General features: G+C 34.0%; 1 protein-coding gene across 1 annotated transcript; it reads left to right on the top strand.

The window, feature by feature from the left end:
• The first annotated feature begins 1,368 nt into the window (after window positions 1–1,368).
• LOC111808490 (tripeptidyl-peptidase 2) lies at window positions 1,369–23,610 on the top strand. The gene is made up of 34 exons (XM_023694493.1): window positions 1,369–1,723; window positions 1,980–2,058; window positions 2,153–2,226; window positions 2,707–2,816; window positions 2,903–2,983; window positions 3,545–3,631; window positions 5,119–5,261; window positions 5,459–5,609; window positions 5,736–5,858; window positions 6,014–6,097; window positions 6,337–6,524; window positions 7,075–7,249; window positions 7,344–7,465; window positions 7,554–7,633; window positions 8,028–8,086; window positions 10,172–10,326; window positions 11,637–11,815; window positions 11,927–12,039; window positions 12,117–12,287; window positions 12,960–13,088; window positions 13,182–13,282; window positions 13,370–13,487; window positions 15,710–15,789; window positions 16,869–16,941; window positions 17,339–17,424; window positions 17,501–17,552; window positions 17,808–17,942; window positions 18,031–18,102; window positions 19,677–19,769; window positions 21,041–21,136; window positions 21,507–21,605; window positions 21,735–21,827; window positions 21,996–22,178; window positions 23,452–23,610. Exons 1-34 carry the CDS (start codon window positions 1,369–1,371, stop codon window positions 23,608–23,610), a joined length of 4,098 nt encoding a protein of 1,365 aa, XP_023550261.1.
• The last annotated feature ends 1,166 nt before the right edge of the window (window positions 23,611–24,776 follow it).

Here is a 24,776-nt window from a genome sequence, read left to right as displayed (position 1 = left end):
TAAAGCCTAGCTTAGGCGAATAATAAATAATTGCATGCCCTTAAAACTAATTTATAATTATTAATTATTCTTTTAGCTCTTGTCTCAAAGGGAGTAATTATTCTTCCAGCTTTTGTCAAGTTGAAGTTTTCCAAAGGGATTAATTATTGTATGCCCTTAAAACTAATTTTGAATTTGTAATTGATTATTGATTGTTTAATTAGAAGCTATAATAGTTATTATTTATTATTTAATAATGCATTTTAATTATTAATGTTTTGTTTTTTTGGAATTAAAATGTACTCGACTCCATTATAGTAAAATAGCATCAATAAACTCAACTTTTAATTCTAGTTTCCAGATTGATTTAAATAACATTCCTATATCTCAATAGTTTTTTAAATTCAATGATTAACTGTTCTCTCTTATGTATAAAAGTTTTTTAAAAATCTTTTTTTTTTTAAAACAAATTTTCTGTCTTTGTCGTTGAAATTGAACAAAATGAGTTTCAAAAGAATAAAAAATTACACGAATCTACTTTATAAATTTTCAAAAGGTTCTAAACTTTGAATAAAATCATAAAAAATATCCTTAATGTTTAAAAACATGAACTAAAAAATACTTTGATTTTTAAAAGTGTTCATTAATAATTTTAAAAAGTTTTAAAAGCTTAAAAAATAGTCTTATGGTTAATATAAGTTTCAAATTTAAAAAAAAAAAAAAAAAATAATAATAATAAATAAATAAAATGAAACTTTAAAAAATAATTTGAACAAAAGTGAGATAATCTGTGTGGTGTATAAATGGTTTTCATATTTTTAACCTTTTTTTCAAAATATAATATTAATTAATGATAAAATATACTTTTGAATTTTAAAATTTTGAAAGTGATTTTAAAACATTGAAATTTTAAAAAGAGTTTTTGAAATAAAATACTAACAAATAAATCTATTTTTGAGTTTAAAAAAAAAAATTAAAAGTAAATTTAAATATATTTCAGGGGAGTATAAAATTTATATTTATTAATTTAAGTTAATAAATATACAGAAATATAAATGATTTATTAGTAATAAAAAAAAAAAAAAGGAAAAATATATATTTTCAGAAGTTATAAAATTTTTATTTTATTTTTAAAGGTTGAAAAGAATTAAAAAGTAGATATTTTTAATGATGACCGACGTCAAAGCCAATAAATAAAAGCTGTGTATACAAAATAGGAAAATGATTGCGTAATTTGTCTGTCTTGCACGTGACATCCAACCTCCCCTAATCTCCAATCCACTTTTCAACTCTCCACCATCCTCACTGCCCGCTCACCCTCCACCACCTGTCCCTCCGCCGCCGCTTCCGCCGTATCCATTCAAATTACCATAACACCCTTCCATTCTCATGCAAAATGCACCGCTTTTACTCCATTTCCCCATTTTGCCCTCCCCCTTCTCACTATCCTCTATTTCAGCTACTGCTTCTGCTTCTGCTCTTCCTTATTTCAGCTCATTAATCCGCAGTCGAGTTACCGCCCCAAACTCCAGGGTTTCTGTTCTTCCAAGAGGAGTTTGTCTTAGGGCAATGCCTTCTACTGGTGGTGGCGACGGCGACGTTAATGGTGGTGCTTTCTCTGGCTTCAGCCTCTCTGAATCCTCGTTCTTGGCCTCCTTAATGCCTAAGAAGGAAATTGCTGCTGATCGCTTCATCGAGGCTAATCCTGAGTTCGATGGCCGTGGTGTTTTGATTGCCATTTTTGGTATTCTCTTGTGTTCTACTTTTGTATTATTGGTTGATTAGAGGCTTGTGATATGAACTAGACGATTTGGCTTGATTTGTTTTCCTGTCTTGGATTTGAGATTTGAGATCTTCTTTCTTTTCTTTCTAGCGTTATTCATTCTTGTGTTTCTTTCACTTCCTTCTATGTTGGAGCTTAAGAAACCATTGGATTGATTCTTGTAACTGGACTGGACTGGTTTGGTTATGTGTTGTTATTTCTTGATGTTTCTTCTCAGATAGCGGTGTTGACCCTGCTGCTGCGGGATTGCAAGTGACATCAGATGGAAAGCCTAAAATATTGGATATTCTTGATTGGTATGAAGCGACCTCATATCCTTAATTCTTCTTATTATTAGTATGGTTGGGATAATTTGTAATGCAACATTCATAAATCTTTTTTGAATATCAGTACGGGAAGCGGCGATGTTGATATCTCGAAGGTGGTGAAGGCCGACGCAGATGGTTGCATAATTGGAGCTTCAGGTTCATGCTTATGATTTTTCTCAACAGCCAATGTTTTTTATTTATCAAAATTTGAACATTTATATTTTCCAGGCCACCTTTTTATAATTTTGCTTGGCTACCCGTAATAATACATTCTTGAAATAAATGTTTGATTTTTTTTTTTTTTTCTTTCTAATTGCTTCTTAGCGTTAGTTGCCTAGCCCAACGGCTAAGAGAGGAGGTTCCAAGGATATAGCCTTGGGTTATTTATAAGAGGCTCATGCTTCTAGATTTTTTGTTTGATGTTCTTGCATCAAGTTCCACTATTTTAACTCTTTTAAACAATTTTACTGTTCTTTTTCTTTCTTGTCCCAAGTAGCTGACTGTTACTGTTCTGTTCAACTATTTAACATTTTGGAACTGGAGACTGGATGGAGCATACTTCCTTCTTTCCTCCTTCCTTGCTATTGTTTCTGATCTTTGTTTTCAAACTCTTATCTTACTAATCACTCTGATTAGGGGCTTCTTTGGTTGTCAATTCTTCGTGGAAGAACCCATCTGGTGAATGGCATGTAGGCTACAAATTCGTCTATGAGCTATTTACTGACACATTGATTTCTCGTTTGAAGGTAATAATATTAGTTTTGCTTGGTTTTGAGTTATACACACAACTTAATCAATTCCCGTTAAATTTTTACATACTGCTGCTGCACAGCGAGAGAGAAAGAAGGAATGGGATGAAAAGAACCAGGAGGAGATTGCCAAGGCTGTCAAGGTTCTTGATGAATTTGATCAGGTTGTTGACCATACGGTCTGCTTATTTTCACCATTTCATGTTAACTTCCATTAAATATTCGTAGTTGGCCTCCAAGCATAAAAATTGAAGTGCTTATACTAGCATTAGTAAGGCTAATGAAGTTCTGCACCCCAAACAGTAGTTTAATCATAAACGTTTTTGATCATTATTCAGTCAGTTGATGAAATTGTTACCTATTAAATATTTTTTTTTGTGTGTGCTTTCATTGCTTTGTTTTACTTCTGTTATTTTCATTTGTTTTCTTTTTTCAAAAACTTTTTTTTGGAGAATTTTTCAAATTTTATCGTGTCCCTTAGTGGTTCACCAAAATATTTTGATAGAGGTGGCTTACTAATTTATGTTGAAGTTTTTTAAATACATAGCTGGTTGAAAGGTTTTCTAGTGAGAGGATTCTATCGGCTGCGGATGAATCATCAGAATTGGTTCCATTGCACATTTTCACTGNCATGCTCCCTCTCGTTGATTGTCTTCTCCTGTGGTCTTTATGGATCCTTTTTTTTTTTGTACTTTTGATAAGCTTTTATGACATCTATGTTTCAGAAACACACCAAGGTGGAGGACCCAAATCTGAAAAGGGTACGAGAGGACCTTCAATGCCGAGTTGATATTCTTAAAAAACAAGCTGAGGTAAGTATTTGTTTGGGATAATTTGTGTTATGTTCTGAACTTCCGTCTCATGTGTGATGAACCGTGAAAATGGTGAACAGGTCTATTTTTTACTTTCATAATAAAAAAGTGAAAATGGACATGAAATGAGTAATCCGAACTTGGGCCAAGGGGCAAAGAAAACAATTTTCAAATTTGCGAGAACTTTATTTATACACGCACACACGCAGCTGTGTCTTTCTAGTTGGGGCACCAAATATTTTTTAGAAATCAGGCTAACTCTGTGGTTTGTGTGTGTACGTGCATACATACATACACATATATACCAAATTTAGCCTAATAGATAAAATATTATGAAAATAGTAGCTAATTAATAGATACAAATAGAATATAAATTATGTAAATAAGTAATTATGGTACGCAAGTATAAAACAGTACAGAGAAAAATTGCTATTTTGTTTAATCACTGATTCATAATGAGTGCCTAGCTTAATCCAGTGGTTCTTTTTGATTACTGTGAATCAAAATCATTATCGTACATAGCTTAATTTCGAAATTTATCATTAGTGTTTGTTAAACCATGATTATCACTTAAAATAAAATTATATCAATGACCAATATTTAAGTTAATCAATTAAATTTTTTGTCTATATATCAGTTCTTTTTTTTTTTTTTTTTTTTTTTTCAGAAATGATATATTGTAGTTAGTTTTAGGAAAATACATATTTATAAAAAAAAAATTGAATTAAGCTACCAATTTAAATAATGATAAAAAAAAAGGGTAAAATACATTTTTATCCCTAATTTCTTGGAATTTGAACTTAGTTTTCTATTTGATTCTTGATTTTTCAGTAATAACACTTTTGGTCCTTGTTATTTGAATTTAGCTTCTATTTGGTTCTTGAAGTTCCAAAGTGATATGTTTGATTTATGATATTTGAATTTGATTTCTAATTGGTTCTTGAAGTTTTGATCCAAGTATAAAAAGTTAAAAAAAAAAAAAAAAAAAAATCAAACTCATTTAAAAAATAGATATAAGCAAAGTCTAGTCATACCATGTTAACTGCCAATGGTCAGTTCTGCTGGTCACTGTTTTGGTTGGTCTTCCTTTCAGAAGGGAGAGAAAAAATATGGCTCACTTTTGTTAGAGCCTTGGAAATTTCCATGACTTCAGGGAAAGAGAGAAGTGTATTGACAGTTTTTTTATTAATTATCTTTTTTTGCTCTCACTTGGTATTAAATTTCGCTTTACTTTCACAGTTCTAACTTTTATTCTTCTTATGGTCAAACGGAAGTATTTTTTGTAATTTCCTTGGGATAGAGGAGTTGTTTCCCATGTTGTTGTTGTTGTTTTTTATTTGTTAAATTTCAACTCATCAATGAAATGTTTCTTATAAGGAAAACATAGTCTTACATGAAATGAAAGTTCAGAAAATATTGCTTTGTGTCGTATGTGTTTGCACCCCAATTTCTCTCATCTCTTATAATTGTGTTTTGTTATACATTAGTGCTATGATGACAAGGGGCCAATCATTGATGCTGTTGTTTGGCATGATGGAGAAGTATGGAGAGTTGCTCTTGATACACAAAGCCTTGAGGATGAACCTGACTCCGGGAAACTTGCCAACTTTGTACCACTAACAAATTATAAGTGAGTTTTAGATTCAAAGAGAAATTGAACCCTCAAATATCATAAATTAAGGTTGTAAACATTTTCCAAAATTAATTAACTAAATTTATTCATCTTTTGAAAGAGATGCATCTATTTTACGTTACAGCTGTTGCTTATTTTGTGTGAGAGTACAGTTTTGCAATTTGAGTATTTTAGTATTAAATTTATGGTGACAGGATCGAAAGAAAGTTCGGCGTGTTCAGCAAGTTGGATGCTTGTACATTTGTTGTAAATGTGTATGATGAGGGAAATATCTTAAGTATAGTTACAGATTGCTCCCCTCATGGTACTCATGTTGCTGGTATTGCTTCTGCTTTCCACCCAAAGGTGCAATAGATCTTTTACCTTTTTGTCTTTCGAAAAAGAAAGAGTTTAAAGAAGATGTGCATGTCTTTTTTTTATTTTATAATAAATAAATAAATTATTCTGACTTGAATATCTGATTACTGTTAGGAACCCTTGTTGAACGGAGTTGCTCCCGGTGCACAACTGATATCTTGTAAAATTGGAGACACACGTTTAGGGTCAATGGAGACTGGAACCGGGCTGACTCGAGCGTTGATAGCAGCTGTGGAGGTGCCTTACAATACTCTTTTCATTATCATTCTTATAAGATGACTTCATTAACTTTCTTGCAGTTCTGAGTATATTTGTTAATTTGTGAAGGACGGCAAGAAGCTTCTTGTTTTAGTTAATCTTTCTAATTATGGCCACTATTCATATTATTGCAGCATAAATGTGATCTCATAAATATGAGTTATGGTGAGCCGACATTACTTCCGGACTATGGTCGCTTTATTGACCTTGTAAATGAGGTAACAATTCTAAACAATGATTTAAGCTGACGTGATCTTGTTCTCACCTGTTTTGTTTTTTGTATAATTATATCTTTGGTTCTCCCGTTTCAATGTTTCTATTTTAATGATTATGGATATTATAAATCCTCACCGGATTTTTTTTTTAAATTTTCTTTTTGTATAATTATAACTTTTGGTTCTCCCGTTTCAATTTTTCAATTTTAATTATTATAGATATTATAAATTTTTAATTGTAGGCAGTAAACAAGTACCGGTTAATATTTGTGAGCAGTGCTGGTAATAGTGGACCAGCTTTGAATACTGTTGGTGCTCCTGGTGGCACGAGTTCAAGCATTATAGGAGTTGGTGCTTATGTTTCTCCATCGATGGCTGCTGGTGCTCATTGTGTGGTTGAAGCTCCCAGTGAAGGGCTTGAATATACTTGGTATTTTTCACTCTGTTTTTTAACATGTTATTTAGCTTAGTGACTTTTGATAAAACATGGACTCTAACCGACAAATTAGTTAAAATGTACATTTGAAAAATACCTCGAGAGGAAATTTCCCTTTTGGAATTGGGCTGACAGACTCCAGTTCACCAAGTGTTATTATACATGTAGGAAAAGGGAGGAAAGGGAAGCCAGTAATGTAATTCGTGAGGAGTGAGGAGTGAGGGAATATGTTCTGTAATCTTTTGGGCTGTGTGTGGCTGTGATTTTGTGGGTCTGAGTGGATTATGTTAATTAGAATTTTGAATGATGGTTTTATGGGAGACTTTATAAGGGTGTTTATGATGGAGGGTAGTGTTGGATATCCTTTGTAAACTCATACTTTGAGTGTTTTTGGACAGAATAAAAAGATAATAAAAAAAATTGACAGTTCACATGTCACTGCTAGACCCATGTTTAATTAGCTCCAAGAAATATCAGCTTCCCAGGCGACTTTTAGTCTTCAACAGTATTTGAACCATTTATGATTGGGAAATGTGGGATGTAGGTCGAGTCGTGGACCAACGGCAGATGGAGATCTTGGTGTTTGTATAAGTGCTCCTGGTGCTGCTGTTGCTCCTGTTCCTACATGGACCCTTCAAAGACGAATGCTTATGAACGGAACCTCTATGGCGTCTCCATCTGCTTGTGGGGGTATTGCATTACTCATTAGTGCAATGAAGGTCTTTCCTTTGATTTATAATGAGCAATCTTTTTATTGTTATTGTTCACATGGCTTTATCTGGTCTTGGTTACTAAGTAATGTCGTCAATGCAGGCTGAGAACATTCCTGTGAGCCCATACCTTGTGAGGAAGGCTCTTGAGAATACTACCATTCCGGTAGGTTGCTTACCAGAAGATAAATTATCCACTGGACAGGGGCTCATGCAAGTTGACAAGTTAGGTTTTGTGCCCTAGCTCGGTCATCTAATTAGTTTGAAATAAATAGGACTATCTATATTTGAAATATTATTTATGATTTTTCAGGGCATATGAATATATAAGGAAGTCCCAGAATGTTCCTTATGTTTGGTATAAAGTGAAGATTAATCAATCTGGAAAATTATGTAAGTTTATGTTGCTCAACTGTCATTTCTCATGTATGTGTCCTGAATTGGTAGTGTTGAGATCTAGATGAAACAAGAGAAGAGCAAAGGTAGAGAGGAATTGCTTTCTGATAATGTATCGTCCTCTTGATAGTTGCACTAAAGTAGGTGTTACTCAACACAACACTGTTTCCTTAACAGTATTATGTAAGATATCTATGCTATCGCATATATTTCTCTTTACTAGGATTAGGGGTACTAGCTTCTCTTATATTTCTTTCGTATATCAGTCTCTTGATTCAATGAAAAAAATATCAGTCCCTTAACAAGTATGTTCCATCTTCTTGGCAATGGTATTTGATCCTCTAATTCTTATTTTCAATATCTAAATATGGTTTATATGTCTTAAATTTAGCTCCCACGACACGAGGAATTTACTTAAGAGAGGCTAGTGCCTGCCGTCAAAGTTCTGAGGTGAGGCCATTGATTTGTTTGTACTGCTTTTAAGAAGTAAAATCATACCCAGCTTTTCTCTTTTAGTGCATTAACCATACTATAGAGTGAAAATTTATTACTTTCTGGACAAAACTACCTAAAAAATGATGACTATAACGTTAGATATTTCTGTCATGTGAACTGGATTCTGTCGCCTTTGTGGTTGTTTCCCCTTACCTTTTCAATTTTTAAAAAATACAGTATATAAGCTTCTCATTGGTCGAAGGCAACAAGTGCTGAAAAAAAAGAAGAAGAAAATAGGTCAAATAACACTAGCAAATTTGCTGATAATCGAGGCTGCAAACAAGAACAAATGAAATATCAAAGGCCCTAAGAAAAATGCAAAACCAATAGCCAACAACGATAACCCTTCCGTTGAGCTCTCTGAAAGATGAAATTCTTCAAGCATTTGGATGACTTTCCAAGTGTTTAAAATAAGGGTTTTAAGTGTTAAAAAGAGAGTTTTTTAAGCATTCGGAAAGTCATTTCAAACTAACCATAAAAAACAACCATCTACTCAACTTTTAATTCTCTTCAAAAGCAAGCTCAACATCTGTTGCAAAATTGAAGAAATGAGAAAGATCAGAGGCCCTTGGAAGTTCAAAAAATAGGTAGCGGTGCATCCACCACTTTGTGGCTTGATAATTGGCTAGTTGATGGATCGGTACCTCTCATTTCCTCCATATAATCTCTATTTCTCTTGGTAACAATCTTCTGTTTCAGACTTACGGAAAACAGGTTTTGATTTGTTGGACCTTCAGCTGAGACGGTTTTTTTGAAGGAGGATGAAACTGATGAATAGGCTGAGCTTATAAATAGTTGATCTCAATTCAGCTTTGCTCCTTTCCAGACACCTAGTCGTCGAATCTGGATTCCACTGGCCCCTTTCCACATAATCACTTCCGTTGGACTTGGCAGCATCAAGTATCTCTCTAAACCCTTAGCTTTTGTTATGCCACATGAAGGGACAATTTCCCAAAGAAAATTAAATCTTCCTTTGGGATCTAAGCCACTGGGCAATTAACTCATAAGAGAATCTTCAGAACTGTATGTCTTGGAATGGAAGGAATACCGTAACTGGCTCAGAATCCCGAAGCCACATTCTCCTCAACTCCAGCTACACTAAAGTTTTCTCGTTTACATGGAATGAAAGGAATCATTGTAGATATATAATGGAAGGAATACCATAATTGGCTCAGAATCCCGAAGCCACATTCTCCTCCACTCCAGCTACGCTAAGGTTTTCTCGTCTAAATGGAATGAAGGGAATCTTACGATAGGTTTTGTGACTGTAGGCCTTTTTGTCATCTCTGGGTGTAAATTTTCCTCTTTTTGATCACAGTTGTTGTTTGGCTTGGGGTTGTTTCTCCTATTGTAATTTCATTTGATCAATGGAATTGGTTCACAAAAATCATATTACTTATTGACCATTCTAACAAAATTTTATTTACTTGTCCAAATTACCAGTAAAACATAATTTTCTTATTTTACTAAAAATTCGATTCGTTTTGGGATGAGAGCGTGGAGTGAATGCTAGAGAGATGAGCTGGGCCGTACTAGGCCTACTCCGCCTCAAACCTAGGAGCCAAATGGGTGTTTGGAGTTTTGCATGGTGTCCCATGCGTTATTCGTTCACCGCTTAATGGGTTATTTTTCATATGGTTCGGTTCTTTTTCTTTCTGGAACATGGGTCTGCTACGCCTAGGCCATTCTTTTCTTCTCTTTTGCCAGCTTTTTTCTAATTGGTGCAGATATTTCAGATAATTCGGTTTCTTTCCAGAAGTACATGTTATGATACAACAGTCTGTAATTGACTGTTCCTGGCATTAGTTTTTAAATAAGAAAATATTCTTAGACACTACATTTCTTTCCTGAAGTGCATGTTATGATACAGCAGTCTGTAATTGACTGTTTCTGTCATTAGTCCTTTTTTTAACAAGAAAATATTCTTAGACATTGCATTTGAGTGATACTGCATGGAGCAATACTTTGACCACTTCTTTCTTTCCAATTTTAAAATTGATTACTTATAGTTGATATATGAACTTTGTAATGTTTTATCAGTGGACAGTACAAATCGAACCTCAGTTTCATGAAGATGCAAATAACTTAGATGAGTTGGTCCCTTTTGAGGAGTGTATCGCGCTGCATTCCAGTGAGAAAACAGTCGTCACTATTCCTGATTATTTGCTTCTCACACATAATGGACGCAGCTTCAAGTGAGTTAACAATTTTTATATGTTTCCTGTGCATGTGTATCTCTCAACTCTGACACAGCTTGCATCTTGTTTATTTGTGTTTTTTTTTTTTTTTTTTTTTTTTTTTTAAATTTTCATTTGGTTGGTTTTTTCTGTTACATGGTAATTTGTGGTTATAGGTTATGGCAGCTTACCTAAAATTTTCAATATCTATCTTACGACTTTACCAAAACCAAATATTGGTCAAATGGCCATCGCTTGGGTTTAGTTGAAGTATAGACAGGGAACCCGGCCCAAAACACTACAAAAGAAAAGCCTTATAGCGTTTAATAATCATTAAAAAAATTTGTAATTACAAAAGAATTTACTACGGTTGGAATACCACCACAAGCAACATGTTGCACACTATCACAAAATGAATCAGAAGAGGACTTTCCCTCCAAATGCCATCACAGGGCTATTGGCAGTCCCGATGGGTCTTGGCCTTCCCATTGAATACCACCCTTCAAGCACCTCCCCAATCATCCACTCTTCTATGGAGGCAAATAGCCTAATCAAACTCATTTTAAATAAAAGACCAGTCCTTGTAAGGGCGAGAACAATGGAGGGAAGATGTGATCTGACGATTACCCTCGTGAACAAAGGCTGCTACGGAGGGAGGGGGGTGGGTGCAAAGCCCAATTCAAGAACTTCCTTCAGGGCATCTCATAGGTGTTAAAGGCTTCTATAAGCCAAAGATCAAAGGATCATTGTAGATACCATATTTGGTCTGGTTCATTTTTCTGTTTATTTATTTTTATTTTTTCTTCTCTTTTTATTTTGTTTTCTTTTTACTTTATTTATTTGATGTTTGTCAGTTGTTTTTGTTCATAACAAAAATAAAAAGATAAAAATAAACAAGAATTTTTAAATGATATTGAAATATCTCCTAATCTCCCTTCCTAACGTCTCTATTCTCTCCTTCACTCTCTCCTTATCTTTATCTCCCGTCTCTCCCACCAATTTCTCCTCCCTCAACTTCCTGTTTTTCCATTCCGCCCAATCCCCTCCCACGATGTCATCTTCTCTTTCTAATTCATTTTTGTTAACCATACTCTAGCCTTTTCCTTCTCCCGCACTCGGCACGTAACTTAATTTTTGTTAATCTACTTATGATAACAAAAAAGTGTTTATTTCTAATTCCGAATATGTAAATTACCTTTCTTCATTTCCTGCTAAGATATTTTTGTTTCTATCTAACAGATGATAAAGCACTTAAAACGTTAAGTCTACTTTTTACCACCAATGGTGATTTGTTCATAACGGACTGAAATTTTACTTGTTCTTTTCAGCGTAGTGGTTGATCCTTCAAATCTTAGTGATGGCCTGCACTACTATGAACTCTATGGCGTTGATTGCAAGGCTCCATGGCGAGGCCCTCTTTTCAGGATCCCAGTAACTATAACAAAGCCAGTAGTTGTGGTGGATCGCCCGCCAATAGTTTCTTTTCCAAGAATGTCGTTTCTACCAGGTTCATTTTGCCAACAACAATCATTTATTACTTTTATTAAATAGTAGACTCTCCTATAAGAGGATTATTTATTTGGAATTTGTTTGTCTTTTCATTAATATGCCACCTCAGGCCATATAGAACGGAGATTTATAGAGGTACCACGTGGTACTAGTTGGGTTGAAGCAACAATACAAACAACAGGATTTGACACAACGAGGAAATTTTTTATTGACACTGTCCAGGTATGTGGAGCCACTATATCCATTGTATCCAGGTTATCTATGTATTCAAAATGTATGAGAATATCTTCATTTTCCAGATTTTGCCCTTGAAGAGGCCTTTGAAGTGGGAAAGTGTGGTAACTTTCTCGTCTCCTGCTTCCAAAAGTTTTTGTTTTCCTGTTGTGGGTGGCCAGACTATGGAACTAGCAATTGCTCAATTTTGGTCAAGTGGCATTGGAAGTAGGGAATCATCACTCGTTGATTTTGAGGTGTGAGTCTGTATTAATATCTAATCACAAATTTTAGTTTGATTTTCTTGGTTGAACTATTTGTATGATTTCTTGAATGATAAAACACGAAAGTAATGCGGCTGAATTTTAATGCTTCTAATTCATCCATCAAGCTATCAATTTTTTTATTTTATTATATATATTTTTTTAATATTCATTTATAGTTTTTCTCGTATTTCATTCTTCATTAAGAAAAATGTAAAACTAAGACTGGAAAATCTACTTTTCCTACTAAGGAATAAAATCTTCTCAATTTCATTTATCATTGCTATAAACAAATTGGAAGAAGTTTTATTGATAATAATCTACCCGTTTTATTACAAATAAGCATTAGTATTTATACTAGTGTAAGCTAACCGAAGCCTAACTAATAAGCTGAACCATCTAACGGCTAGCTTATCTAAAGACTAATGGTTAATTTGACTTTTAACCAACCCAATAACTCTTTACAGATTGACAACCTTCATCGATCATGCAATTCTGTTTTCTGGTCTTGTTGGAAACATTCATCATGTGATTGTATTCTGCAATTTATATCTAATAATTTGAATTTTTATTCCTAACCGTTAAAAAAGAAAAGAAAAAAAATCTTAACCAATCTAAAAGGGGAACTTATTTGGGAAATTAACAATGAACTTCTGCAATTTTTAGGTAACATTTCATGGGATTAGTACCAATAAAGATGAAATAGTGCTTGATGGAAGTGAAGCACCCGTTAGAATTGATGCTGAAGCTTTGTTGGCATCGGAAAAACTTACTCCTGCGGCCATCCTGAACAAGGTGAGGGAACGAAGTGATTATGATAGGTATATTTTGTTTCTCTAATTACCCTATATTGGTTATAATCTTCTTCCTCTTCATTCTAATTTGCAGGTAAAAGTTCCATATCGGCCATGTGAAGCCAAACTTTGCACACTGCCTACAGATCGTGACAGATTGCCATGTGGAAAACAGATTTTATCACTAACTCTAACGTGAGTTAACAGGGGTGCTTTATTACTTCTTTATTAAGGAAATTTCTGGTCTCAGATAAAATTCATGCACTTTTTCTGATTTTGTAGTTACAAGTTCAAACTAGAAGATGCTGCCGAAGTGAAACCTTCTATTCCATTGTTTAATGACCGGATATATGACAACAAATTTGAGTCTCAGTTTTATATGATCTCTGATGCAAATAAGGTACTTTCTACTTCGACTTCATTTTCGTTGTTACTTAAAATATCAAATTGTTTATGGAGGCCATTTGATCCAAGGAGAAAAAAATCATTCTTGTGGAAGTTCGGCTCAGTCCACAAGAAAGTTGGATTTATTCCACATTTGGGTCATTATATTTAGTGCTGACAGCTTAGCCCACAATAATACTTGAGATAGTTTGGCTTACTCCATACTCATATATTTTGAGGTATGTTAATTAATATCAAACCTCGGTATGTTAATTAATATCAAATCTCGAAGCGTTGCCATGAGAGGTAATTGCATTTCAATTTGGCGTTGGAAGGTTTTACACGTAGCTTGAGATTGGAGAATGACAAATTTTGATGGAATGACCAAATTACAACTAATGTAATTGTACGTTTGGAACCACAAGAATTTTGAGGGAAAAAAAAAATTGTTACATTTTTTCTATTTTTTTCTTTCTGATAGGAAACAAAACAATTTCATTGTTAAAATCAAATTACAAAAGGGGGACATATTCTAAGGATTACAAAAAAAAAAATTTCCAATGTGCTATAAGATGAGTTAAACCATAACTACAAAAAGGAGGAACCAATTTACACCAGGTGAGAGCTGTATAAATAACCAAAGAGATAAAAAATTCAAAGTCCTGATTGGTATCAGAAAAGATGCACAAATTCCTCTCAAGCCAATGTGTCTAAAGAAAACTGCTGGTGATATGCCATAGAGTCTCTCTCTTTCTTGAAAGGATGTCCAAGAAGGATAGTATGCGAAACTGAGAGAATGTCATTGGGTAGAGAAACCAACCAAGCAAAAGCCTTGAAAATGAAATACGGCAACTGGTAAATAAGGAATGCTCGGTGACTTGCGTTGGAGCTTATCATGAGTATTCAAACAAGAATAACTAAGTTCCCATAAGAAAAACTAAACTTCTTTAGGACAGTGACCCTTCCATATCTTGTTATATAAAACTTCTCCACCTTGAGAAACTTTGGAAGAAAGGTTTCTGGATAGTGATTTAGAAGTGAAACTCTTGTTGTCGAGATTCCAAATTCAATAATAATCCTCCTTGTCATCCAGCACATTCTGTGAAAGGACGTTATATAAGCTGGCCCATTTATCAATTTCAGATTCATAAGCCATAGATTCCAGTAAGATGAATCAGCAGACCAAAATTCTGCAATGGATGCGTCTGTTTTGAGTGAAAGATCTATTTTTCTGTTGTATACCAATGATACCCAAAAAAATCCCTTCATCAATAGGCAGGGATGACCCTGTCCCATTTAATGGAGTACCATCCTAATTTCTCCTTGCTTCCTTTCCAAAGAAAATTTTGAAACAAGCGCTCAATCATACAAGAAACTTTAACCAATGAGAAAAAAAGTATTACATAATAAAATAAAATAAATGTGAGGAAAAAAAATCAATTTATACTTCTTAACTTTGAGAATTATACATATATAATTGTATGCCTTTAAGGCCTACACTTTCATAAATGAAATAATTTAGACTCTCTGTTGGAGTTCAATTTTAAAACTATCAACGTATAATTTATAGTGTACAAGGCTTTCTTAAATGCAGGAATTGACATTATTAGAGAAATGTTGGAATCAAATAAATAGTAGTTGTTTTTCATTAATATGAGTGGTTTTTTCATCTTATCTTCATTATTTTTCTTCATTTATTTAAAAAAAAGTTCTTGATACTATAGTAGGATTTTTTTTAAACTAATAATTTTAGGGTTTAAATTCAGTTGATTTAAAATATAATCAAGTGAATTGGTTATAAATCACTAATAAAAGGTTTAAATTGATTCACTTATCAAAGTTTTGGGTTTAAATGGATTCAATTATTAGTTTTGAGTTTTAGTTGATTCAANCAAAGTTTTGGGTTTAAATGGATTCAATTATTAGTTTTGAGTTTTAGTTGATTCAACACCCAATGTTTGAAGTATAAAATGATTTTTTCCCCTAAATATAAACACCTAATACATGGCTAGTGTTACAAAATATTAAGGAAATCTAATCGAACCAAATTTTAACCTAATACATGGCTAGTATTACAAAAATATAAAGGACATCTAATTGAACCAAAATTTTAATAGGAATAAGTATTGGTTAACTTCCACAAAAAGAGAGAGATATAGATATCGAATTGGGATTGGCTTACAATTTCTCTCTTACTTTTATCATCTCACTTTCTTGTTTCATTTATTTTGTGTGTAGCGTATTTATGCAACTGGTGACGCATACCCAAAGTTTAAAAAACTTCCCAAGGGAGAATACAATTTACAGCTGCATATAAGGTATGAGCCCCTTTCATGGTATTATTATTTTGTACCTTTGAGCTTTGCACTCAGCTCTTTGTTCCTTTGTTCCTGATAAGTTTCAGCAAAGATCATGGCGCAGTTTTGCTCTATAATTTGAGAACATCTTTTTGATAATTCTCTGAACAATACTAGCTTTGTATTTTTCAAGTTTTCATAGTTTGTATTGTCTTATAATTTAATGGACTATGTATCTACACTTGCAAATAAAGTTCATATTGTCTTATGATTTAATGGACTTATGTATCTATGCTTGCGAATAAAGTGGGAAGATCAATGCACAAAGTTGTGCAAAAAACGTATTTTAAAGGTCTGTTTGGAATGACTTTTTGTAAGTGTTTATTAACAATTTTTTAACTCAGAAATGCCTCTTTTAAGCACTTGAAAGTTCGTTCCAAAGGGACTCTAAGAAAGTGGCTTCGATGCTCTACATCAAGTTGGTCATACATGCTGATTAAATCGTAGGTCTTTAGAAAGTATTGCTGGTTTCTAGATTGGTTTTCAGATTGTTCTGTTGAAGTGCAAAGTGTTTTAAAGCTGAAGTAATAATATATCAATGAAATTCTCTCCTATAAAAAAATATTTCACTAAAAACTTATCAAGTTTAGTCAATTAATGATATTTGAACTTAAAAGATACAGAAGGATTTAGTTGGCTATGACAGGGGAAGATGTCATTCTAATACTTTAGAAATGATCAATGTATAAGGATTAAAGTTGAGAATCTCTATTTTTTCCTCCTAATTTTTTGGTTTTTTTTTTTTTTTCTAGAGCCATGTCCAAGCCGTGTCTGAAATTAGTGAAACATATTTAATTTGGACAAATTTATTACCATTGTACAAGGAAGTTTTTTGGAAGTGTACTTGTTCAATTAATATATGGGTTAACCTTTGTTAAGAACGCCAACTTACATACGGAGAAATTTGCTATCTTCTCAAATTTGTCTCGTTGATCTTTACAGCATAGAATTTGCTCATGGTCCAGACATGTTCTAACGTAGTCTACAGTGTTCTCAATCTACAATGTTCTTGATCTCTTAGAATCTCCTTTGATTTCCAGGCACGAGGACGTGCAATGTCTGGAAAAAATGAAGCAGTTGGTGGTGTTTATAGAAAGAAAATTGGACGAGAAGGTAACATCTTAGAAATTTTGAGAGCTTTTTGTTTGTTTGTTTGTTTGTGTAGATTCCACAACTTGCTTTCTTGATTTTCTCTTAGATGGTTGTCTGATCTAATTGCCTGTATAGGAAGCAGAGAGATTTCCATTAGAACTTCCCATATGAGTAGGAGTTTACTTATTATTTACACGTGCCTTTTGATATCTTTCTCNGGGGGGGGGAACTGCTATTGTTTGTCATCAGATTTAACAATCGTCTGTGCTTTTTGAGCTTCTTCCGCATTTTAGTCCACAATAACTCTTGGCTCGTATTATTAGTATGTTGGCCTATTGTGCAATCTTGTTGATCGATAATAATGTCGATGGAAATTTTACTTAAATGCTAAACTTTATTCTTACTTGATTTGATATAGGATTCCATTAAATTGAGCTTTTTCTCTCTACCTGATGGTCCTATGATGGGGAATGGTGCTTACAAATCCTCAGTTTTAGTTCCTGGGTATGCTGTTGTGAAAACTTTCCCTTTTGTTCAATAGCTCTGTTCAAGAATCAATTTGGTTCATTTTCTTTGGTAGGAAAAAAGAAGCATTCTATTTGGGCCCACCATCAAAAGATAAGTTTCCCAAGGTATTATAATATTCTTTATTTCATTATTTTCAAATAAGCATTTAATACTTCAGATACAATGTATCAAGTTGGCTGCCTAGAATCACTGAAAGGAGGCCTTGTATGAAAGATTTCATTGAGAGCTTACGTACAGGAGGAAAATTCCAACTATAGAAGACAACAAATGGCTTATTTGTGATCTATTTCCTTCTAATTCTTGCTACTTCTTGTTACTACAATTTCTGGATTTGTAAAATATTTGTTGATTTATTTCAGAATTCTCCTCATGGGTCGGTTCTGTCGGGAGCTATCTCATATGCAAAGCTAGGTATTTTTAGTTCAAATGTTAAGGAAAATTCACGGAAGATGCCTGTATATTATCAACTCTCCTTCATAGTGCCACCAACTAAGGTTGTTTACTTTACCTTAGCATTTTTACCCCTTCAATCAAATACTAAGATGTAAGCTAAAATGATTTTTTCCTTCTACTTTCTGGCAGCCCGATGAAGACAAGGGTAAAGGTTCTTCTCCAGCCTTGACAAAGACAATCTCTGAGCGTCTGATGGAAGAGGTATGTGAAGGATTATATAGCACTATAATCTGTCATAAATCTTCTACCACTAGATTCCAGATTAATGCTCTCCTCATTTGTGGGGGTGAGGTTAGGGGATGCTGTGTGATATTAATTGTAATCCTCTATTAAATTATCGAAGCATATATCTAAAGTTTTTAGGTATCCATTCACGAATATCTTTTTTTATTGATTAGCAAAAGAAGTAAAATTCACCCTTCTTTCTTTAATCTCTTGATAGTAATTACCTTGTCGTGTTTCCTTGCATGTAGGCAGTTTTTGGTTACAATAATGTTCTTTTGTCCTGTTTTTATAAGTAGGAGACTTCCTTTCTGTTGTGATGTGTAAAAATTGCTCGTTTAATTCCATCTAAGCACAGACACATGTCGGACCGGAATGAAAAGGGGTTAGTTTTTTCCTGCAAAACCGAATGACCTGACTTTCACGGAAAAATAAACCAACCTGACCTGAGTTTGAAATGAACTGGGGTCAAGTTTGGTCAACTCTCTTTTTCCTTTTTCCATCTCTTGCCTCCACTTTGATCTCCCTCCCTCTCTCTCAATTCCTCTTCAAGCTAGTTTTTTTTATTCTGCAACCAGTTTTCATTTCTGTCACTTTTATTTTTCTCAAATCTTTTGATCTGTCTTTCAAAGTTCATCAAACTCCCAAAAAAAGAAGTGATGAGGAAGAAGAAGAAGAAGAAGAACCCACACTAATCTATCCTTCACTTCCCTTCTAAAACCATATTTCTCACTCGCCCAACAAATCTTCTTATCTGGATAAAAATACCCAACATTGAGAGAGAGAGAGGCAAGAAGAAAATCTTCCTGTTAACAGTTCAAACCTTACATCATGCCCTTTTAACAGTTCGTACCGAGAGAAACAAACAAAATTTTTTATGGAAGCTGGGAATCGACAGCAGAAGGAGTTGACACGACTGAGTAGTCAACTGAAGGCAATGCTGCTGGGTAATCAACAGTGGATGGAGTCGATGTGGTTGGGTAATAAATGGTGAAAGGAGTCAACGGGGGCTGGTTGTTACCAAAGGGAGCAACAGTGGCTTGTTGCTAAAGGGAGGGAGCAACGATGGAAAGAGATTAAGTGAGAGAGAGAAAACAAAAGCTGAAGTAACATAAAAGGGAAGGAATGGCGTTGCAAACCCTAAAATTGCAATTGAGTCAATGCGGTTCAGTTCGGTCTTAATAGCTTAAAAAGTTGATTAAACCTAATCGGTTTGGTTTGGTTCCTTTCTCCTCTAATGTCCGACATGAAAAAAACATGTCTAGTATATTTTGTTATTTTTTCTTTCGGACGTGTATGGGAGGGACACACCTTGGACACACTTGGATATACAATCAGAATCCATTCTGGAAAAGATTAAAAGCCAAGCTCCTTAGGTTTCTTCTTATTACTATTATTGTATACATGTACTCCATTTTGCCCATAAAAAGTTGTCCCCCGGTCCGTGTTCTATGCTTCTTATATCTCCCTTTTGAATTTCTTTGGAGATTGCTGACTGATAATTTAATCAACTTCTTAAAGTACTTGGTGCATTTTATCCTTTTCTTGGTCAGGTCCGTGATGCGAAGATCAAAGTACTTTCAAGCCTAAAACCAGAAAAAACTGAAGATTTTGCAGAATGGAAGAAGTTCTGCTCATCCCTCAAGGTTCAAGCATGTTTTTTTCAGTGTTATTGAATTAATATTTTATGAATGGAATTCTTATGTGTTTTTTGTTTTCTGTTCGAAATTATGCATGTCTATTGTCAAAAAAGTCTAGTGAAAGTTTATAGGACGTTGATTTCCCTAATCCCTTTTGAGAAGGCCTTTTATGTAGTTTCTCTCTCTAATAGTATATCTTTAGACATTTCTAATTCTTACCCGATTGTGAAAATGCATCTATTTCCTTCCATTTTATTAGCAACCACCTTTTCAGTTCCCTCTTTTTTAATTTTTCTCTAGCGGTTAAAGAGTTCTAAACATATATTGTACTCCCTCAACAATAATTTTGTTTACTTCTTTCCTTCAAAATTTTCTTGTACTCATTTTCAGCATAGTTCCCCGCCAGATTTCCCTAGTATAGCTTAACTATGTTTTTTTTCCTTCTTTTCAAATATGTGTAGATGTTACACTTTTAAAAATTGTATTGTGAATTATGATTCATTGATTGTAATTTTTATTTTTAAGCATATTCCAAGATTTATGATTAATATATGTTGATAATTTAAATAACATTTATTATAAATTATTTATTTTCTATAGCCCACGTTTTAACACATTGATTTTAGATTGTAAATTTGTAGACAAAATTTTAAATTATTACCTTATTTTTATTTTTATTTATCATAATTTGATCATGATTTTTATAGGTTTTATCAGAAAAAAGGTAGAAATATTGTTGGTAAATAAGTTCAATTTTTTAAACAGAAAACTAGAAATAAAAAATGCTGTCCAGTGGGGTCTTCTTTATCTTCAGTTAAACTAATTGAATGTTGAATTTGGAGTTTTCATACTTTCTTTCTGCATTTTTGCAGAATCTTGTGGTTTCCATAACTGCTATCGGTTTAACTTTCAAGTTTGTTTGTTTGTCTATGTTATCTTTTTAATGAGAAACCAAACTTTTATCATAGAAAAATGAAAGAATATAAAAAGGAAAGCCCAGGACAATTAGGAGCTAGAATAAAAGCAATATATATATATATATATATGTCCAGCACAAAAAGGTAATGTTTGTCTAGTGTCTATTATCGACATAACTATGGTTGTCTTATTCGTTATGAATCATCTTTTGCAATGGTTTAGCTTGGATTTATCCTACAGGACACGCTGTCAAGGATCATTATTTAAAATATTCGTGTAGATTTATTAATCTGGTTGGATTTCTACAGATTTATTGCTAACATCATGACCCTCATTATTGTTTTATTTTCTTTTCCTAGAGTGAATATCCAAAATACACTCCGCTGCTTGCAAAAGTATTGGAAGGTTTGGTTTCTCAGAGAAATGTTGAGGATAGAGACTGCCATGCGGAAGAGGTAAGTCGAACACAATAATATCATCAGGATCTTAAGAAAAAAAAAAAAGAAAAAAAAGTTCATCCGGAAAGTTAACTGAAGTCATTGTCATCTCTGTTATATTGGCTGGCAACTACTATTCACCATCTTGATAAATTTCCAAACCAATCCCTTGAGGTGTTGCTCTGATCTATAAAATACCTCATAATAGATCCACAATTTAATGCCTTTTTCATACTAATATATAGTATAAATATAAGTAAAAGATTGAAATACATTTACAAGAGTCATGACTGATGTATCATCACTAAGGAATCTCAACTAGAATACAAAGAAAATAGTACAAATAATATTTTAAGGACATGGTCTTACACACGAGTGGTTTTCATAGGTCATTGATGCTGCAAACGAGGTAGTTGAGAGCATAGACAAAGATGAGTTGGCCAAATATTTTGCACTGAAAAATGATCCTGAAGATGAAGACGTGGAGGTAAAAACACTTTTTCTGCCATGGTTTTGATTCTTATAATTTGTTTGATTCTTGTAAAGCCGGAGTATGTAGGTTTTCTGTTGAGCTTCTTAAATTAATCGCCACTATCTTCTTCTCTCTCAATCACAGAAACTTAAGAAAAAGATGGAGGTTACCCGGGATCAATTGGCAGAGGCACTATACCAAAAAGGGCTTGCGTTGGCAGAATTGGAGTCTTTAAAGGTTTGAAATTTTGGTTACACAAGGTTCTTCTCATTATATATTTGATTTGGAAACATGATCATTACATATGTTCTTTTAGAATGAAAATTTAACTCAACCATTAGTATAAACCATGGCTGGATTAGATATTTTCTGAAATGGACAATAAAATAATTCTATTTGTGACAGACCAAGGTTGAGAATGCTTCGACACTTGCTTCAAAAGACGCAATAGATGCTGGGAAATCTGAGGATTCTTTTGAAGAGAATTTCAAAGAACTGAAGAAATGGGTAGATGTCAAGACCTCTAAGTTCGGAACTCTTGCAGTGTTGCGCGAAAAACGCCGTGGAAGGCTAGGTGCAGCTCTGAAGGTATTTCCTTTAGCTATTTTCCAGTTTCTATTTTTTATTTTGGTTACTTCACATTTATATTATGCGGCTTTCCGTTTCGGGCTTCCCCTTAAGGTTTTTAAAATGTGTACGCTAGAGAGAGATTTTCACACCCTTATAAAGAATGCTTTGTCCTCCTCTTCAACCGATGTGGGGTCTCACTTAATATCTGCCTAAACGAGGACTCAACTATCTTATTTGGCTTTTGATCTTACTGAACTTTCACTCCTGTAAAAGCATGGTTTTACTACCCTCAATCATTTATGTTGAACTTCTCTCTGATTTGGCAGATACTTTCGTTCTAGCTTTGAGAAATTTATATTTATCTCTTTATTTTAACTCAGTTTGAAAAATTTTATATGGTATTGTGTCATTCCACATTGCCAAATCCAAGGATTATTCCGGCCAAAGTACATTGAAAATTCTGTCCTTTTGGACAGTTTTTTTTTTTTTTTTTTTTTTTTGGGTGAGATCCCACCTCGGTTGAAGAACGAGTGTCAATGAGGATGTTGGACCCCAAAAGAGGGTGGATTGTGAGATCTTACATCGGTTGGAAAAGAGAACGAAACATTCTTTATAAGGGTGTGAAAATCTCCCCCCTAGCAGACGTGTTTTAAAATCCTTAAGGAAAAGTCTGAGAGAGGAAGCCCAAAGATGACAATATCTGCTAGTAGTGGGTTTGGGCTGTTACAAATGGTATCAAAGACAGACACTGGGCGGTGTGCCGGTGAGGACGCTGAGCCCCAAAAGGAGGTGGACACCAGGCGGTGTGCCAGCTAAGACATTGGGCTCCGAAGGGGTGTGCCGGTGAGGACGCTGAGCCCCAAAAGGAGGTGGACACCAGGCGGTGTGCCAGCTAAGACATTGGGCTCCGAAGGGGGGAGTGGATTGTGAGATCCCACATCGATTAGAGAGAGAAATGAGTGACAGCGAAGATTCTGGGCCCCGAAGGGGGGGTGAATTGTGAGATCCCAGAACGAAGTATTCTTTATAAGGATGTGTAAACCTCTCCTTAACAGATGCATTTTAAAAACCTTGAGAGAAAGACCGAAAAGGAAAATTCAAATAAGACAATATCTGCTAGCGATGGGCTTGGGTTGTTACAGTGTCACGTCAATTTGTTTTCACTATTTACTCACGATTCAGCTGAGATGGTCGAGTCTCTCTCTCTCTCTCTCGGTCATGTTTTCCCCTTCTGACGAATAGGGTTCTTGAATTTCTAGTGATGTTAAATTTACTTATCTTGCTACCACAGGTAGTTAATGATGTTATTGAAAACGATGGAGATACTCCGAAGAAGAAACTCTACGAACTGAAGCTGTCTTTGCTCGAGGAGATCGGTTGGTCTCATTTGGTATCATATGAAAAGCAATGGATGCATGTACGCTTTCCCACAACCCTGCCTCTATTTTAAAAGTTTTGTCCAATTTTATGTACTTTCATCACCCAAATAAATGTATGGTACTCCATCTCTTTTGTTCTTTTTTTTTTTTTTTTTTTTTTTTTTTAAAACAAGTTTATGGTGGGGCCCTTCAAAACAACAAATGGCATAAATATTCATTTTGAACATTCATGAAATGGCATAAATGTTATATAAGATGTGTATGATACCATCATGTAATCAAATTGGATATTAAATTTGGCATAAATTAATTCTCTCTTATTTATTCATTTATTTCTATATGAACTTTTGGAAGAGAANAAAAAAAAAAAAAAAAAAAAAAAAAAAAAAAAAAAAAACCCTTAATTTGTTTTGACTAGGGGTGTTCATATGCTTCAATACCCAAAATCGTGTTTGGTTAGTTTATGTTTCGGTTTGAGCTGGGTTGAATTTTTTAAAAACCAAAAATTTGGTTCGATTTGCGGATTGACAATTTTTTTTTTGTTCGAATAGGGTTATAACCCAACTTCATCGTACTTTTAAAAAGATTAATAATATTTAATGTTTACTAGTGATGTATTGTGATTTGTAAATGTTTTATATTTGAACTTCATAAAAATTTAGTTATTAGTATAATATATGCGAATAGGAGCGGTATTATTACATCATTCGTGTCAAATTGAAATGTCATTATATGTATCCGTTTTTATTCTACAAAGAATTCTAGAAGGGATGTCTTCTTAGTTTTCGATACCAGAAAAATTCTTTTTTACTGGCTCGATCCATTCTTCAGTTTGATTGAAGGGTAACTCGAGTTTGTGAAAGACTCTTCCCGCTTCTTTCAAGACTTGTAATGTGTATTATCTATCATACCCGCCCTAATATGACGTCTAACAATAACAACAACAAGATCAATGCGGCAACCCAACCCGAATGGGAAGAAGAAAGAGGGTCAGCCTCTCCCTTCGGTCTCGCAGTTTCACCTCTTCGCCCGGAGGGTTGGCGTGAGTTTCTTCTGGGTCAGGAAGTCACTCGTCGCCCCATTATCCGGGCGTTGAAATAATAAAATAATTAATAGACGGGAATCTGACGGAGTTGAAATATTTAAGCCACAAAGCCGCCGCCCAATTTTGGCTAATGGAAATCCAGTCACTAGAACTTTCAAAATGACGAAAAAGTCCATTCAAATGCAAATAATT

The sequence above is a fragment of the Cucurbita pepo genome, chromosome LG13, assembly GCF_002806865.2.
Source record: "Cucurbita pepo subsp. pepo cultivar mu-cu-16 chromosome LG13, ASM280686v2, whole genome shotgun sequence".
Taxonomy (NCBI): domain Eukaryota; kingdom Viridiplantae; phylum Streptophyta; class Magnoliopsida; order Cucurbitales; family Cucurbitaceae; genus Cucurbita; species Cucurbita pepo.
Note: the sequence above shows the minus strand (reverse complement) of the source record. Positions and strands in the feature narration are given on the sequence as shown.

Coding starts and splice junctions, on each gene's coding strand:
- LOC111808490 (XM_023694493.1), top strand. CDS start 1,369: ATGCAAAATGCACCGCTTTTACTCCATTTCCCCATTTTGCCCTCCCCC. Junction 2,227..2,706: donor TTGCATAATTGGAGCTTCAG/GTTCATGCTTAT, acceptor CACTCTGATTAG/GGGCTTCTTTGGTTGTCAAT. Junction 13,283..13,369: donor ATTTTATCACTAACTCTAAC/GTGAGTTAACAG, acceptor CTGATTTTGTAG/TTACAAGTTCAAACTAGAAG.